Here is a 20,000-nt window from a genome sequence, read left to right as displayed (position 1 = left end):
CAAGAACTGTTTCTCTTCTCACTATCAACATTTCCACCTCAGCGTTTTTTATGCTGACTTTTGAATTGCAGTGTTTCAGATCAGTGTTGAATCAATATCAGCCTGGGAGCCTTGTTAGTGATGGCCTTCCCTTCAGTACTGTGTGTGTGTGTGTGTGTGTGTGTGTGTGTGTGTGTGTGTGTGTGTGTGTGTGTGTGTGTGTGTGTTTCAAAGAGGCTGAAGGCTTTTGTGAGAGTCGGATGCCGTTTGAATAGTAGGTTACCATAGGCTATATCACACTCAAATGTACCTCACTCACCCACTACACTCAGTCATATTCAAACCACCACACGCAAGTTACTCCACCACACTCCACAACAACAGTTACCGGTACACTGAACTACCACATTCACTCACACTCCATCACCATAATCATTCACACTCAACAACACAGCCAGATCATACTCTAACGTCACACTTCACAACCACACCCAACCACTACATAGCACCACACTCCACTCTACCCCACAACCACACTCAGACACTCCACCACCACACAAAAGCAGCAGCACCACACTCCACCACACACAGTCAAACATCACAAGCTCCACACCGCAGCACCCAGCACTTCATGACGATCCTCACAACACCCACAAAACTGGACGTGACAGTTTTGAACACAGAAGACGACAGGTGCAAACACAGCTGTTAGGTTTCTTGTCAGGGTGATCAACGCTTATTCTTGCTCTGGTACATCTCTCTGTCACATCTCTCTGTCTTGCGGTCCATTCTCAGCATATGTGGTCCATTATCAAGCATGTGGTCCACTGTCTTTTGTCTGGTACGCTTTCTACCGCACCCATCGTTTTAAAATTGTCCTGCGATGTACTCTTTTGCCATACCCCAAAACTCACACTGTGCTCAGAAGAAACTCACTGTACCATACTTGTTGTTGTTGAGTAACCTTGGTCTATCTGGCCGAGCAGACCCGTCAACCGTTGGCAAGCACGAAGACATCCCCAAACCCCCAAATGATTTCCATAGCTCACGAAGGAGATTGGGTAGAGAAGGCGTTAGTGGAGGCTACAGCAAACTCCTCCAGTTAGAACAAGTCTCCCCCAAATTGAAAACGTCGTCTGAAGTTAGTTAGAATAAGAGAAAAATACAGCGAATCTAAGACTTTCAGGGTCTCTATAAACAAGTAAATACGTCTAGAAAACTGCAGTGTAAGTAGAGGGGGTGAGTGACCTTGACAGCACCAGATGTTCCAAGATTGCGTGGTGCCGTGAGGTGATCAACATGCAACAGCAGTGCAACAACCCACACTTTGAGACCTTACCATACCATATCATACCATAAGACACCATACAGCACCGCCATGCCACACAATACCATACCATACCACACCACATCAAATATCACCACGCCACACCACACCACACCACATCACACCACCACACCACGCCACACCTTACCGTAGATGACTGTAAGATGCATCAAGGAAGGAAGTGACGGACATGCCCTGAATATGAAACAGACGCAGCATGATAGTAGTCCAACTTTTGTCTTTGAGTGTAACCATACTCGAATTTTTCTCCCGGAGTGTACCGTAGGAAGCTAACAGGCGAAGGATTGTAAGCGAACTTTTGTCCTTGATTATACGAAGGGAGGCTACGTGATCAAAAACTCATGTCCCCGCCTTGAGACAAAAACCAAACTAGGACATTTGAAGGTCACGCCTGTGGGGCCGATGTCCACAAAGTTATGATCCGTAATTCCATGTTCTGAGGGAGAGAGAGAGAGAGAGAGAGAGAGAGAGAGAGAGAGAGAGAGAGAGAGAGAGAGAGAGAGAGAGAGGGAGAGAGAGAGAGAGAGAGAGAGAGGGAGAATCACATACTCTCACATGCTCACACATAAACACAAACACATCCACACAATAAACAAAACAAGGCAGAAATAAAGAAAAGACAGAAGAAAAGATGTCATGATACTGTAAGAGTGTAGGAGGCAGAAAAAAAGAAAGAAAGAAAAAACTCGCTAACTGTCGCTACACATGTCCAGATCTAGTGAAAAATGTCGCTAAATTGGCAACCCTAGGAGGCAGTGGTCCATGGCCTGGGATGGGAACGAACTCTCGTCACTCAACCCCCAAAGGAAGCCAGGCGCCATATTTATACACTTCTTTCTTGCCTGACCCTTTACCCATCCACTATTTTCGGATCCGAACTGCTTTACTTGACCCTGCCTGTGGTCCTGGTTTTTGGTCTTGCTCTGTTACCTTTGAATTGGACTCATTGTTCTAAATCTAACCTTTACCCTTGTCGTATCATGAATCCTCTCTCAGAATTTGCTGTCTTCTTTGGCATATTACCTTTGACCTGTTATTCTGTAAAACTATACATCAAGCCCTTGTCTGACCTTCAACACGTCCACCAAGTTTGGTTCATCACATCAAAACTATTAGCATTTTTTTTTTTTTTTTAACACACACCAGAGTCGAATTTAGGATTGGCCTTCGACCGGTTGTTTTAAAAATCGAACTCCATCTTTCTTGCCTTACCCTCAACCCTTCAACAAAATTTTGGTGTATCGTAGTTAAAAATTGTTTAAGTAGAGCTTGCTAGACCAGATTTTGACCTGTCCCTCTGACCTTGACCTTTAACCTATTACTGGTATTCTTTTCTAAAACGTGTACTCCTTCGTTGCCCTTCCACTCTTGTACCAAGTTTGGTTACAATCGGCTAAAAACTAATTGAGTTATTTTGTCCACACACACACACACACACACACACACACACACACACACACACACACACACACACACCAGTAAAAAAAAAACCACACTCTTGCTGCGCGACCGTGGGTGTAATTCGAATAAAAATCAGGGTGACAGAATACGAATAAACAGGACGATCTGCGATAACTCTTAACTATTACGGGCGTGTGTGTATCCTGCAAGATTGGGAGGATGTTTTATGAATAGTAGACTTTGTTAGGATGCTTTATAAATTCGTCCCTAGCTTGCCTCGTCATCACTCCCACCCACACACACCATCGTCATCATCCACATCCTCCTCCTCTTCCCATCTCACACCTAACGGATTACAAATAACGCCCATAAAATTCTTCCCCATCAAAAGGCTTCAGGTTACGAAATATATCATAAAAGTTTGGTTAAAATGAAAGCTCTTATCGGCAGCCATGATTGTTGTACGTTTGGCAGCGGGACAAAAGTAAACAAGAGGTACGAATCTCTTCCCATGCTTGCACATTAATTTCCTCTCAAACATAACCTCCAGACACGTAACCCTGAACTCATGTGCGTTATTATCGTCAGGAAATAATTTTTGATAATTTTCGTGGTTATTTCTGGAGTTATACATTTATTTTTTTACAATCCCAGAGCAGGAGGTACCGAACTTCTCTTCATTGAACATTTACACGTCAAAATTAGCGCCTAACTTTGAACTCAAATGTGTTATATTTAGAAACAGATGAATTTCTTTGATTAGCTATTTCTAGATTTACATTGATTCGTTATATTACTAGAAGAGGAGCGTAGAATTTACTCATATAAATTCTAGACAGCCTTGAACCGAAAACATTATTATATTTGAAAAAGTGTCTTAAATTTCAAGGCCATTTCGAGATTAATGTCGATTCGTTAGATTACTAGAAACATTGATAGGCCATTGTGGTGTACGTGCCTTTGCTGAATTCGCAACATAATTTCCCTAGCGATTTATTCTTCACCTTACACCTGAGTATTCTAAATTTTTTTTTGGTGAAATGATAAAAATGACACTGAAGAGAGTGGTAAGGTGTAATGTGTAGAGAGAGAGAGAGAGAGAGAGAGAGAGAGAGAAGGGGGGGGGATGTGTGTGTGAGAGAATGAAAGAAGGGAGGAGACAAGGAAGGGTGGAGGAAGGGAGAGAGGGAGAGTGGCTTGACTAGACTACCTTAATCGTGCCACCACCATCACACTCCACCGCCGCCGCCACCACCACCACCACACCATACTACACTTCCACCACACAACACCACTACCTCCACACTCCACCACACCACACTACACTTCCACCACACAACACCACCATCACCACCACATCATACTACACTTGCACCACAAAACACCACCTCCACACTCCACCACACCACACCACACTATCACCACTGCACTCCACACAACAGCTGCTACAATTTTCAACCATCCAGCCACATTCTACAATCATACTCAACCACGTTCCACCACCACCACACCATCCCACACCTCCACCACCACCACCACCACCACACCATCACACACCACACCATCACACACCACCACCACCACCACCAATAACATACAAGAGGATAATCGAAGTATAGCGAATAGAATAAATCGCTTAAGAAGAGACGTTACGATACATCCAAAGCCAACTAGAAATTAAGCTGTTATATCCAGTCCCTTGTTACCCCGTTGGAGAAGTAGGGTGCCGAGGCTAGGCTAAGGGTAGTTAAAAATAAGGGTAAATGATCAGCCTGCTTCCCTTGGTGTATATAATGCTAGTCACGAAGAAGTGCCAGGGTGGTCCATTACATTTACTTCCCGTGGTGGCATTACGTGATAAATAAAAAAAATAATTCAGTCTCCTCTTAGGGATTCAAACCTCCGACTGGGGCACCGCAACCACTTGACCACCAGGCTCCCCCTTTACTGTAAATACCGCCCAAAATTGGAACTATGAGTGCGCCAACCCCTCCAGTAAGGAAGTGTGTGTGTGTGTGTGTGTGTGTGTGTGTGTGTGTGTAGAGAGAGAGAGAGAGAGAGAGAGAGAGAGAGAGAAAAATCAGGTTCTGGAAGGGTTATTGGACACACACACACACACACACACACACACACACACACACACACACACACACACACACACACACATTCTCTCTCTCTCTCTCTCTCAAGCACATATCCCACCAAATCCGTCCACACTTTCCATCTAATATATAATTTTGAGTCAGGCCAGTTTTATCATTTTACTGGTGGGTGTAGCTGACAGTATACTTCCTGGTAGTGTGTGGGTGTACTGCTCTGAGGTGGCCAGGTAGGAGTGCTTGATTTCTGGATATAAAGGTGAATAACCGGAGGAGAGAGAGGGAGAAAGAGGAAGAGAGAGAGAGGGTGGAGGAGGCAGAGGGAAATTTGCCAAGGAGCGTGATGGGAGAGGGAAAGAAAAAACATACACCGTTTTTACCAATACATTATACGTTTTTATTTATTTATTTATACAGAACATTTACGTATTTATATTTATTCGTGTTGATATTCGAAGGGCAAAATGAAAAACGAAATCTTAGCGCTTCCGTGCATTCACCTCTGCACACATTCTTCCCTTGAACCAAAGGTGAAGATGTGCATGCATGGAAACACTCGGGGTATTTCCTGTTTCCTTTCTCCTTGTGAATATCAGAGAGAGAGAGAGAGAGAGAGAGAGAGAGAGAGAGAGAGAGAGTAGATGGTGAGAGGGAGAGGGAGTAAAGAAGGTGACGATACATGGAAGCATTTTACTTGCCTGGCCGCTGCAGGTAATGATGCACCTGCTCAAGAACACCTCAGTCATCAACACCATCATCTCCACCTTCACACACCAGCATCACCTGCATCTTTACTTCATCATCATCTTCGAACATCATCATCATCATCATCATTCTCGCTTCAGACACGTCATAGTTATATCAGCAAAGTAGAATTATTATTATTATGACTAAAAATAATACCAGTAATTTTATCAGTATGTCTTGAGTTATTATTATTGCTTATGATAATAGAGCACTCATTGTTTTTTATGTGCTTAATTAGGAATGTAATTGTGTGTGTGTGTGTGTGTGTATAGTGTCTTCATCCTCTTGTAAGCCTAGGATCCCGTGCTTGTGCCTTAGATCCCACCGGCACTACCCCCTCTCTCTCGGTATGGGTCGTAAGAGCTTTTGAGGTGCAACTTGTCCATGTAACTCTCCTCCCCTGCCTTCACCCGTGAGTCATAGGAGCCTGAGAGAATAATAATAATATATAACGTTTGTCTTCACCCCTCCCTCTTCCTCTCACTTTCTCTTGCTTTCACCTCTTTTCTCCACCCTCTCTTCACCCCTCCCTTCATCAGCTTCTCCAATCCTTGTCTACACTGATGTATTGGCTGTTGGCTTGTTCCATCCATTCCCAGCGAATTTCCGAATCTCATATCGCCAAATTGTCCTCTGTCTGCCTCTTCTCGTACTTCATCTCTTGGGTGCCACTCATTTACCCTGGTTGTCCATCTTTTATCTGTTCTACGAAGGACCTGAACTACCCACATTCATTTTTTTTTTTAGTGATTATAACCTCTACTTTTATCTGTTCTCTTGTACAGGAAGTTTGCTTGTTATATATCTCTCCAAGTGACCCGTGACATAACCCTTTCCATTCCCATTTGAGCTCCTCTGTGTTTACATTCCAAGGATTTTGCTAGACTCCACGTTTCCGATCCCTAATTTAGAACAGCAAGGACATACTGCTTATATAACCTTCTCTTTTGGTATAGTGGTCATTGCTAGTCCTTCGTGTAGTTACTTAGTTTGCCAAAAGCTCTGTATCCTACTCCTGTTCTTTGCGTGAGTTCTTTGTCGTGAATTAAGAGTGCCTGAGCTGCATGTCCTTGGTCTTAAACGCATTCCAGTTCTCCGTCTCCTGTCATTCCTGCCTTATATCTTCCTTCATTCCTCCGTCATAACTCCCCTCCCTCTCCCCCACGTTACCCCTCTCTTTCTTTCTTTACTCTCCCCTACCCCGTATCTCCCCTTCTTCACCCTTAAACACATTCCAGTTCTCCATCTCCTGTTATTCGTCTCTTATATCTCCCCTCATTCCTTCGTCATATCTCCCCTCCCTCACCTTACCCCTCTCTTTCTCGCTTCACTCTCCCCTACCTCTTATCTCCCCTTCTTCACCCCTCCCATCTCTCCCCATCGTGTCCTCCATTACCGCGCCTCAGCCGGGCACGTCACCCCAGATGCCTGCCCGTGGATTTCTCGTCAGCCTCCCCCCACTCCCTCACCCCCACATCCCCCTTTTCACCCCTCCTACACCCTCACCCCCTTACTACACTTACACCCTCCACCCCAGATCAGTCACCCCCTTCTCTCCAGATATTTTTTTTTTTCCTCCTTTCCGTTTTCTCCCTTCCTCCTCCTCTCCTCCTGCTTTTGAAAATTCTCGCCGTCTTTCTTTCCTTCCCTTCCTTCCCCTCTCCCTCTCTTTATTCCACCTTCCCCCTCAAATATCCTTCCCTCCTTTCCACACCTTCCCATCCTTCTTATCTTCATTCATTTATGTCTCTCCCTTCCTCCCTCTATTTCTTTTTCTGTCTTCCCCACCTCAACCTTTCCGTCTCCTCCTGCCCCTCTTTGCTTCTCTCACTCGCCTTCACCCTCCTCCCCTCACCTCCCAAGACAACCCAGACACAACACCCCAAATACACATACTCTTACACCCACCCCTCACCCCACCACACCCTCCATATATCGGTGTATATACCCTTGTGCTCACTCCCCCATCCCTCTCCCCTCCTCTCTCATTATCATCTCTTTCCTGCCCCTATTACACACACACACACACACACACACACACACACACACACACACACACACACACACACACACACACACACACACACACACACACACACACCATCATTCCCAGATACACACACACAAACACTGTTACCCCAAATACACATGCCACTACACACAAAAACAGTTACCCCTAAATACACATATCCCTTCCACACACACACACACACACACACACACACACACCACATCACCCAGTCACCCCCTTCAACATCCTCATCCCTCCAGCACACAAAAAAACATCACCTCAAACACACATACGGGGACCGTTTTTGTGCAAAGAAGGAAGAACCAAAGGATGAAAGCCAACGAAAAATCTGCTCTTTCCAGGATAATAATTAAGCAAGAGTCAAAAGAAAGAAGAAGAAGAAGGATCCATTCGTAGTGATCCCCCCTCCCCCCTATACACACATAGTCTAAACAATACACATATATACATTACACTCATTCACCTACCCACCCTTCCTACACCCTTTCCCTCTCACCCTGCAGCCCTCTGACTACACATACACCAACACCCCTAAAATACACATACACTCTCCCAGCATACACACATATCCCACACCACGCACACATTCCCTCATCCATTCACTCATCCTTCCCTCAGTATAATGCCTCTCTCCTTTTTCCAACCCCTAGACGGTTTTACTGAGCTTAGGAGGGGTTTCTCGAGCAGGAGGGGTTAGATACAGCCTTCATTAATCCCCTCAGTAAAAGAGATTCTACCCAGGCTGAGTCAAATCGTCTGAAGTAACAAGAACATAGGCATAACTTAACCATTTTCAAAGGTTAACATCTACCACTTAGTAATCCATTCCAGACACACATAGTTCTTCATTCCTGTCACTTTGCTTCCACTCACCCACACACAGGCACCCCCCCTTCACACACACACACACACACACACACACACACACACACACACACACACACACACACACACACACACACACACACACACACACACAAACCAGTTCATTTACCTCTTTACATCCACATCCACACCAACTGTTAAAATCAGTGCACACACACACACACACACACACACACACACACACACACACACACACACACACACACACACACACACACACACACACACACACACACACACACACACACACACACACACACACACACACACACACCGATTGAGAACTTCCACATCCTCTCTCCCTCCCTCTCTCTCTCTCTCTCTCTCTCTCTCTCTCTCTATCTCTCTCTCTATCTCTCTCTCTCTCTCTCTCATCTTACCACACGACCCCTTCCTCGTACCCAAGCCGACTCACTCCCTAGCATTATCTCACCTCCTACTTAACCACCCTCACCCCCAACCCCACCCCCCCTCACTCCCACCCCTTCTCCTACACTTAGTGAACCCCCTAAACACACACACCCCACACCCACCCCTCTCTTTCTCGTGCTACACCCCAACACCCACTCCAACTCCCACATTTACACTCACGAAAACACTCCACTCTCTCTCTCTCTCTCTCTCTCTCTCTCTCTCTCTCTCTCTCTCTCTCTCTCTCTCTCTCTCTCTCTCTCTCTCTCTCTCTCTCTCTCTCAGTCACTACACGCACACACTCACAACCCTCCCCTCTCTCAAACTCTCACTACACCCAAACACACTCTGCACACACCCACACCACACCACACCCTTCTCTCTCCTCTCCTTACCCCCCTCCACACTTACACCCACCCCCACTACCCTAGTTCTTCCACACTTTCCCCCCCCCACACACACACTCCTACACCCCTCTCTTGGTCTTATTACACCCCTAGTTTGCTTTCACTACACTCCCACATACATCCACACCCACACCCACCCACCACATCCTCCTCTTGTCCACACCAAAGCCCAACCACTCTCACCAACATACCCCCACCCCCACCACACTTCCTTATGATTTAACTGTTGCACCCCCCACCATCAACACCCCCCCCCTCCCTCGATTGGTCTTCTGTTCACCATCACACACCGTTTCACCACACCACTACCACACTTACCACCACACCATGACACCACACTGCTTTTCACCACAGCATCGCCACCACACCCACCCACATCCAACCAAACTCCCTCATGCTTTCACTAAATTCCCACCCTCACACCACACCACACCACACCACACCACACCACACCCTTCATGCTTTCTCCACAACCTTTCTTCTGACCCCACCACACCCTCCCCCACTACATAAACGACCTCCTTCTCTTTTAACTCTTTTTCCTCTGCACCCTGGCCTTCTCTCCCTCACACTCCTTCCCCTCCTTCCCTTGTCCCTTCCCTCTCTCCCTCCCCTCCCTGCCCCCGTTCCTCATTCTTTCATCCTACCCAGCTTCCCCCCTCCACCCAGACGTTGCTCCCCTCCTCCTCTTCTCCGCTCTCCATCCTCCCGCTCCTTCCCTCCCTTCCTCACTCCCTCCATCTCCTCATTCTTTCATCTACCCAGCTCGTCCCCTCCCCACTCCTCCCCGTCACTTCTCCCCTCCTCCTCCAGACTGGCCTTGTCTCTCTCCCCCTCCTTCACTCCCTTCATAAGTCTCTTTCCCCCCTTCCCTCCTCTTCCTCCTTTCCTCCTTCCCTCCTCTTCCTCCTTTCCTCCTTCTCCCCTCACCCTCCAGAACGTTCTAGCCACGCTGTCGGCTAAGAGGGGAAGCATCCTTCTGTCTGACCCCTTCTAGAACTCTCCCGGCCTTGACTGTGTGTGTGTGTGTGTGTGTGTGTGTGTGTGTGTGTGTGTGTGTGTGTGTGTGTGTGTGTGTGTGTATTCTTGCTACCTTCAGACGATTATTTGTGTGTGACTGATTGTGAAGGTGTGTGTGTGTGTGTGTGTGTGTGTGTGTGTGTGTGTGTGTGTGTGTGTGTGTGTGTGTGTGTGTGTGTATTCTTGCTACCTTCAGACGATTATTTGTGTGTGACTGATTGTGAAGGTGTGTGTGTGTGTGTGTGTGTGTGTGTGTGTGTGTGTGTGTGTGTGTGTGTGTGTGTGTGTGTATTCTTGATACCTTCAGACGATTATTTGTGTGTGACTTATTGTGAAGGTGTGTGTGTGTGTGTGTGTGTGTGTGTGTGTGTGTGTGTGTGTGTGTGTGTCTATTCTAGCAGCTTCCAGACGATTTCATTCAGCATAGGGGAGACTTTTAACACTGGAGGGATTAGCTACATTAACCCCTTCATTTCTAGAGATCTGTTCTAATCTGAGTTAAATCGTCCTCAGCCTGAAGGGGTTTGGGTGTCGTACAAGCAACAAATAAACAAGTTCGGTAAATAAACCTTCTAAGTGGACAGGAATACGACTCAGTCCCAAAATAGGCCTAGGAAAAACAAAGAGGAAAAACGAAGAATCCGGTTTGTTTGCATTCAAGCCGGATTAACGAGAGGACATTAACCCAAGCGGTAATCCACTCACTGACTTAATTTAACTAGTGTCTTTGTAGCGGTTGCTTTTCTTACGTCTTAAATTCGTGTTCTCGTGTGATTAAGGGCTCATTAACACCTCCTCCTTAGCGATTTATTTTGGAGAACGGTAGGCCACTCACGGACTTAAATATAATAGTGTGTTTAAATCAGTTGCTTTTCTTACGTCTTAAATTCGTGTTCTCGTGTGATTAAGGGCTCATTAACACCTCTTCCTTAGCGATTTATTTTGGAGAACGGAAGACCACTCACGGACTTAAATATAATAGTGTGTTTAAATCAGTTGCTTTTATTACGTCTTAAATTCGTGTTCTCGTGTGATTAAGGACTCATTAACACCTCTTCCTTAGCGATTTATTTTTGAGAACGGTAGGCAGCTCACTGACTTAAATAGTGTGTTAATATCAGTCGTTTTAGGCTCGTATTTTCAGTCAAGGAAACTCCCCAACACCTCTTCCTTAGCGATTTATTTTAGAGAACAGTAGTCTACCCAGTGACTTAAATAAAATAGTGAGTTATCAGTTGCATTTCTTTCGTATCTCTGACGAATTTTCGGTTTCAGGGGGTACATGTCTGTTTGAAAAATATCCCCCAGTTCGAATGCGGTGTTGGTCTTTTTTATTATTAGCATTATTAGTCGATTTTATTCAGCTTTCGGGTGATATGTCCCACCGGAGGAGTTACATATATATTTTGTTTTTAATGCAAGAAGGAACCTAAGGCTAGAAAGCCGCAAGATTGTTCCCTTCAAGAAAAATAAACAAACTCACGGCGCCAAACTCAAGATCCGTCCATATTCTATACCCCTGCATTGCTCGCCTGTCTTCCCGATTTGAAAAGAGTTATATGTAGGCCGTAAGAATTCAGTACAGATGCCGTTCTACTGATGGATGGTTGAAAAAGATATAAATTCCTTACCAAAAAGAGGAAAAATGTACCGGACCAAGGGTGTGAAAGCAATATAAATCGCTAAGGAGGAGGCGTCACTAGTCTCCTGTATGAGACAAGGATACTATGGCTGTATATTAGGGAGATAATTATAGGGTAAAGGTATTGTCTTCCCCAACCTCCCTGCTCCACCCGACATCCTTCTTACCCCACCCCACACCCTTCCCACCCCTTCCCATACCCTCCCAACCCCAACCCACACCCACCTTACCCGATCCCACACCCACCTTACCCACTCTAACACTTTTTTCCTTCCCATTCCACACCCTCCCCACTTCACCTCACCCTAGCCCACATACTCTCCTCCACTACATCCTTCCCCACACCCTCCTCACTACATCCCACCCTACCCTACACCCTTCAGAATCCACTACATCTTCCCCACACCCTCCCCACTCCCCCTCCATCCCTTCGTAGTTCATTTCCTATTCCCCAAACCACCCTACACCTTCCCCACGCCATCCCACTCTCCCCAACCCACTCCGCACTCGCCCCACCTCTCACCCTTCTCCTCCTCCTCTTCTACTAGTCTCTCAGTGTCACTACAAGGACGACCGCCTTTTTGCTCTAGCTAAAACAAATCCTTCCAACCACCCAGTACTCTACAGTTCAAGAGAAACGTAGCCTAATATTTCACTTCTGATCCTCACTTCCCTCTGGTGGCTAATATTCCTGTCCTGAGAGAGAGGCTTGTTATGTTTCTTTGTCCTAATATTTCATCTCTTCTCACTTTCCCCTGCCGGTTAATATTTCTAAACTGAGACAGGCCTGGTACTCGTATGTTTCTCTTCCCTAATATTTCATCTCATGTGCTTCTTACTTTCCTCTGCTGGCTAATATTCCTAAGCTGAAAGAGGCTTGTTATGTTCCTCTGCTCTGCTCTTCCACCTCTCTTCACTTACCTCTCCTGGCTGGTAATCCTGCGTTGAGAGAGGCATGGTATATTTCTCTGCTCTAATATTTCTCCTCTTCTGTTTCATACTTTCCTCTGCTGGCAAAGATTCCTAAGCTGTGGGGGGCCTGGTATATGTTTCTCTGCCCATAGAGAGAAAAGTTCACCTAATGTTTTACCTCTTTTGCGTCTCACATTCCCTCCTGGGTAATACTTCTAAAATGAGAGAGGTTTGGTGTATTTCTCTGCCCTGGTATTTCACTTCTCACTTTCCTCTGCTGGCTCCTACGCTGAGGGAGGCTTGGTATATTTCTCAGGCCATAAATGATTCTGCAGTGATACGTGAGGGAGGAGGGTGACGGACATGCCCAAAGTGTAAAGCAGACGTAGTGGAATAGTAGACGAACATTTGACCATAACTGTAAAGGAGACAAGGACATTTCGATTTGGGGGGGCAGGGGGATTTACGGCCGGTTCGTGGCTGGAATAGGACCCTTCTTGACACCTCCTCCTTAGCGATTTATTCTCCAACTTATACCTTACTTTTTAGACTGGAAGAGTTAGATATTTGGCTTTACTAACCCCGTCAGTGCTACAGATTTTACCTCCTAGAAATAAAATTGGCGGTAGATAGTAAGAAAAATTATATATAAAAAAAAAATCGATTACATGGATGGTGGACTGCAGAAGGGGAACATCAGCCTACTACTACTACTACTACTTCTACTACTACTACTACTACTACTACTACTACTACTACTACTACTATTCTCGAGGTTCAATACAATCGTCTGGAGGTAACATTGAAATAAAAAAAATTAATCCCGGTCTGAATTAATTATAGACCAACATTTTGCTTGCATGTTAATTGGGAGGAAAGATGATTATTCTTTCTCTCTCTCTCTCTCTCTCTCTCCCTCTCTCTCTCTCTCTCTCTCTCTCTCTCTCTCTCTCAAGGCCGAGCGAGTGGGTTATATTTACAAGTATGGCAACGTGGCGCAAGGAAAAGAGATGATGATTTTTGCATCTCCGCTATAGTCTGTTTTCATTTGACGGAACGGGGTCACTCCTATACCTCTAATACTAAGCCGTGATTGCACGAAATACTGTGGGTCTTAGTTATGAGGTGGGAATGAGTCTCCTTGGTTACTAGTCAAATTTACCTTCAGATGAAAGCAGATTATAGCAAGAATAGGCTAGAAAATAGGTTGGTGATTTTAAGGTGTTGAGAGAGAGAGAGAGAGAGAGAGAGAGAGAGAGAGAGAGAGAGAGAGAGAGAGTACAGATCTGCTACACGAAGGATTTGGACAGGGGTGTGTGTGTGGCCTTGGGAGTGCGATTATATTAGTGTAATGGTGTGGGCAATGGTCGACCTAACAAGGGTCTCACCTGTATAGCACCTACATCGCCCCTCCACCTGCCCTTCCCACACTGGAGAGAGAGAGAGAAAGAGAGAGAGAGAGAGAGGGGGGGGGGAGACAGAAACAGAACGAAAAGGGAGACGAAAGAAAGAAGAAATAGGGAAAGATAATAGCCACGAAGCTCATCACAAGTCACAACATCCATTAAAAAATCCATCCATCCATCCATTGCCAGACGCCATGTATCCCAGACGGGGTGGCCAAGGGCTCAGAGTTAATTGTTTTACAGGGAGGGGCACTAATCCTCCACCAACCCCACTTGACGTAGGGATTAAAAAATAAAATAGAATAAAATCGAATAAAAGATTCAACATGGAGATCAAGAGAATTTAAACGCAACAAAATCTTAAATCCAAAACGTCATTCATGTAACAAATTCTGAAAGCAACATTTTAAACGGGAAATATTAATGGGTAGAACTTTTGCTAGGCTGAAATATGGGCTTTGTCGAGAACTCTAATATTTTACGAATAATTCAGGAATGGAATATCGTAAAAAGCAGGAAAAAAAACATCAGTGATTTCCTCTTCTTTCTTAATTTCTTTCTTGTCCTTCAGAAAAAAAAACACGTAATTTGTTTTATTCTTTTTTTGTATGAGAAGAGAGGTAGTGAATGTTATCAGTAATAATAATACTAAAAAGAAATTATTATTATTATTTGTTATTATTTTATCATTATTATTATTGTATTATTTTTATTATTATTGTTGCTGCTCCATATTCATAGTAAAGTCTTCATAATAGTAAATGATAATAATGAGGTCTTTTAGAATACCGTATAAAACAATAACAATCCTTGAAGAGATGCCGGTAACAGTTAAATTTCCCACAATGCCACACAGTCTCACGTTCATGGAAGGAGAGAGAGAGAGAGAGAGAGAGAGAGAGAGAGGGGGGGGGATTTTGTCTGGGTAATCTGCCGGAAGCATCATGATCAAGTTATTACACACACACACACACACACACACACACACACACACACACACACACACACACACACACACACACACACACACAAAACCCCTTTCAAACTGACGACCTGTTTCAGTACTGTTTCTGTTATCAGCCAGACGATTTTATTCAGGTGAGAGTGAGTCATAGGAGCCCAAGTTTTAACAGGTAAAAATAACTTCAACCAGGACAGTAACACTTTCCAACCGGCGACTTATTTTTCGCTTCCATCCAAACGATTTTATTCATCTCAGGACTGGATTTCGAACTTGGGAGCCTAGATTAATCCTCCCTTAATCCCTTCAGTACGAGAAATCTTCCTGAAAACTTAAGAAAATCGCCTGGACCGGGAGACAAACGCACTTACGCACATTTCACATTCGTAACTCAGGTTTTTAATTGCAGGAAGGACGAGGAGGTCGTTGATTCCTTTTCTCTGTTCAAATTTCCTAACTAGATCTCATAAAACGAATATTACGCAGGTTACTTTTTGCAGGAAGGTAACGGAAGAAAGGTGTAAATTCTTCGCCCGTGTAGTTCTTCCTGTGAATTCATATCTAAATTATATACTGCAAGGAATTGATCGAATGTGTAAATAAAATTAGGAGCCGATGTCTTAAGGAGGTGAGTTAGGACTTGTGTGGCCTTAAGGTAAAAGGAAAGTGAGTTAAGATGAAGAGAATTACTGGAGGGCAAATGAAGACACACTCATTTGCCTTCAGGTATTTCGTGGCAAAGTTGTGGGTTTTTGTAGACTTTGGATGATGTCGTAGTGCCTGTCCCTCGGCTACTTAGTCTGCTTGTCACGCCTTAACAGTGCGAATGTATGCTTTGATCTGTGCCGTTAATATAGTAGTAGTAGAAGTAGTAGTAGAAGAAGAAGAGAAGGAAGTGGAAGATTAAGAAGTAGTAGTAGTTGTTGCTGTTGTTGTAATTGTAGTAGCAGTAGTAGTAGTAGTAGTAGTAGTAGTAGTAGTAGTAGTAGTAGTAGAAGAAGAAGAAGAGAAGGAAATGGAAGATTAAGAAGTAGCAGTAGTAGGTGTTGCTGAAGTAGTAGTAGTAGTAGTAGTAGTAGTAGTTGCAATCTAGGCTCATCAGAATTGACCTAGAAAAGTTAAATTGGAAAGAGTGCACACATGATGACACTTGTAATAATACAGTGGAATATTGCCACACTTGGGGTAAAGGTTGAACATATCCAGTGGCGTTATGGTGGCTACTCTCTCTCTCTCTCTCTCTCTCTCTCTCATATACAGATAACATACAGGATAAAACCAAGGGATATAATAGTGTATCTTTTTCTTCTTGTTTTTGTGACACTAGGGTCGTCTGAAACTTGACCCCAGTGGACTGCAGGCTTGAATAACCCTTTTCTACTCCACCATCTTCCTTTTGTGGGATAGGGTGGGGGATGAATAATGTCTATAGCCGGGCAGTGGAGCCACCCGGTTAGATCAGTGCCACCACGTAAAGGCGTCGCTTTGCATCAAGGGGAATTGAAATATCCTTGGCCATCCTAGTGTCCATCCCAAGGTTTTTAGGTAGTATCCATCCCCCTTCCTAAAGATTTTTTCCTGGGACACACTTATAGATTTGGACACCCCCTTTTAAAAATCCTGGCTACGCCCCTGTCCGCGACACGGATTGTAAGGGTTAATTTAGGTCAATTTTGATAATGGAACATCCTCATACACGAACTGATTTCAGGCATGAGCCCAAACTCGTGCCAAGTCCAGCCACGATTAGTCTGTACCTCATGTTGTTTAATTCTTTCTCCTTGGCCCAGATATTTGTCCGTTTTAGCTAATTTCACGATGATGCTACGGCTGTACATTATTTCCCTTAGCACTTCTTCGTGACTAGCATCATATTCGAGTGGTAACCTATTCAAGACGGAGAGATGGCAGGCCAAGTTACAGCGGACGGTGTGATATTTGATTATTTTAACAAACGCAAATGCTACACCCGTTTGTGATACTGATAATAAAGTTACAGTGACGCAAACTGGATATTTAAGCATCAAGGTTTCTTGTGATAAATAATATAATTGAGAAACGGTTAGAAGGAAGAGAAATAAAGGCGAAATGAAAGCAAGAGTACACGAGGAAAATAGAGGTTAAGCATCTCTGGTGGATATGGGACGAGAAGGGTGCCAGTGAGTGACCACATTAGAAAAACAGAAATATTTGAAATTCTTACGGTGGCATACCTATTAATATACACACAAAACACAATATATCATTCTAGAAAACAAGGGAAATATGAAACCAGTAAGGAAGTAGCGATTAATGTGTCCTTATTTAGAGAAGTCAGTACTAGGGAGCAGGAACCTGTCCCTTTTCCCTTTAAACTTACCTGCAACACGTACCACAGAAGAATGCGTACAACAACGGAAGGTAAACACGCTGGACGCACTGAGTTTTCGCGATGGTACAGGATTATGCTTGAAATATATTACGTGCAATGCCAATCTCGTGCAAATGAAGGAGCGGGGGACGAGAACTACACCCTCCCCTTGCTAGAAATCAACTGACAGCCTGGCCGGAGTGGGAGAGGCTTGCGGCACTGTCCAGTCTGTGAGCAACTCGCTGCCTCTCATTCTTAGTGACTTTGGCAGGCTCTTACTTACCTCCTAGGATATATATTGTTCTTATTACACCTTTCTGGTCTCTTCTGTGCTGTTTATACCTATTTGAGATCCGTGTATAATGCCTGAATAACATATACGGGGTTGTGAACACGCTGTATGAAGAAACAAAGTCATGAGGAGGAGATGCAAGAATGCCTAATAAGCTTTCAAGAATACGGTTTGACGGCGAGAGTCTTGATGCTCACAGTTGCCAGTTGTCACCACGCCCCTCACACTGTCCCCTTTAATATGTAGCTTCAACGTCGATATCAGGCAAAAAATGACATGAAAAGACTTTAAAGCAGACCGTATTGCCGTTGGGGACAGCTCCAGTTATGTGCCCGTGTGTGACTCATTTCCGTGCCATGTGGTCACGTAGTCACGGTCGGGCACGCAAAAAGTAAAAAAAAGCACTTTCTCGAACTTTCCTGACGCTATATGGTTACACTAAACAAGAACGCGAGTGTGGCCAGTAAAACGTCATAGTAGAAAGCATTTTGTGTTGATGGAATTTAGTGAACCGAAGAGTAATAATCTCAAGCAACAGTCATACATTGGATGATGCTGGAGAGGGACGCCTTCAGGTGGTGGGACCGATATGTCTGAGCGGCGGGACTGCGTTTTTATTGGAACGTCCGTCACGCCCATCCCTATCCTCTATAAGGAGAACGGTGGACTTCGCATGACGATAACGATGATGATGATGGTGATGATAGTGATGACTCTACCAGCATTGTCTTGTCCAGCTTATTTAGAATACGGTGACATCTGCGACTATAACAACGTGAAGGTTAACAGTAACCATTATGTTTATTACAATTATGTTTATTTTTAGTATTTATGAAGACTGTTTCGCATCTCATTTAGGTCGTGGAGCGTCTACAAGCAGAATACGGTGACATCTACGACTACGACAACGTGATGCTGAGCGGCACACACACACATTCAGGCCCCGCCGGATACCTCCAATACCTCCTCTTTGACATCACCTCACTGGGCTTCATCCCGGAAACGCTGGAGGCCATGACGGAGGGGGTGTTTCAGGTGGGAGGCGATTTCAGGCAGTTTCTGTTTCAAGTTTCCTATGGCAATATTGGCTGTTTCGTTTGTAGATAAGATTACTAGCTCTTTTCTGAAACGGATATACCCACGTCTCCGTTTCACTGCCCATATACCCAGCTGAGTGTAAAGCGTGGACATGAGAGCTCCATTCCTGGTCGCCTTTACCTGAGTTCTGGCGACCTGTTAGACGCCTTCATTAACCGTTCCCCCCGCTTCACTGTTGGTCTGTTTATCCATTTATGTATCTATTTATCTGTCTATCTATGTCTATCTATTTTCCCCACAGAGTATAAAACGAGCCCACGAGAACACCGTATCTGGTCGCCTTTACCTGAGTTCCGGTGACTTGCTTGACGCGTCTATCAATCGCTCCCCCACTGGCTACCTCAACAACCCCGAGGAAGAGCGTCTGAAGTACGAGTATGATACCGATAAGACCATGACCCTCCTTAGGCTTGAGAAGGAGGATGGCACACCCCTCGGTAGGTCTCTCGGTAGCTAGTTTAATCCCTCAGTAGGTCCATAGGTGTCTGTGAATGCTCCTCGGTATCTGAATTACTCCTTCGGTATCTGTATGTCTCTTAGTATCTGTAGGGTATCTGTGTTTCGCCACTCGGTACGTCCTTCGGTAGTTGTATTGCCCCTTCTGTAGCTCCCTCGGTACCTGTAGAAGTCCCTCAGTATCAGTTTAAGTCCTTCGGTATCTGTGTTAAGTCCTTGTAGTCCTTGTCTGTCTGTTGCAACCCTCATTGTTTTGGTGTTTGTTGTGAGAATTCAGATATACAGTTTCACTATTGTTTACGTGTGATTGTGAAGGTGTGTGCGTGTGTGTGTGTGTGTGTGAGAGAGAGAGAGAGAGAGAGAGAGAGAGAGAGAGAGAGAGAGAGAGAGAGCAACTTCAGTATCTACACAAAAATATTTTCACCTAACAGGGATGATCAATTGGTTCGCTGTCCACCCAACCTCCATGAACAACACAAACAAACTCGTTTCCGGGGACAATAAGGGATACGCCTCTCAGCTCTTCGAAAAAACCATGAATCCTGGCGCTCTTC

At 44.8% G+C, this 20,000-nt stretch overlaps 1 protein-coding gene across 1 annotated transcript in view; it reads left to right on the top strand.

The window, feature by feature from the left end:
- CDase (neutral ceramidase) overlaps positions 1-20,000 on the top strand; it is a 37,958-nt gene that overhangs the window by 12,844 nt on the left and 5,114 nt on the right. The window contains exons 3-5 of the mRNA XM_080266446.1: positions 18,751-18,927; positions 19,232-19,427; positions 19,878-20,000. The exon at positions 19,878-20,000 is cut by the window's right edge and continues 8 nt beyond it. Of these exons, the coding sequence (XP_080122572.1) occupies positions 18,751-18,927; positions 19,232-19,427; positions 19,878-20,000 (496 nt within the window). The remainder of the gene's footprint in view (positions 1-18,750; positions 18,928-19,231; positions 19,428-19,877) is intronic.

Source organism: Coenobita brevimanus, chromosome 20, assembly GCF_032717465.1.
Source record: "Coenobita brevimanus isolate Jiangsu-jjx chromosome 20, ASM3271746v2, whole genome shotgun sequence".
Classification (NCBI taxonomy): domain Eukaryota; kingdom Metazoa; phylum Arthropoda; class Malacostraca; order Decapoda; family Coenobitidae; genus Coenobita; species Coenobita brevimanus.
Note: the sequence above shows the minus strand (reverse complement) of the source record. Positions and strands in the feature narration are given on the sequence as shown.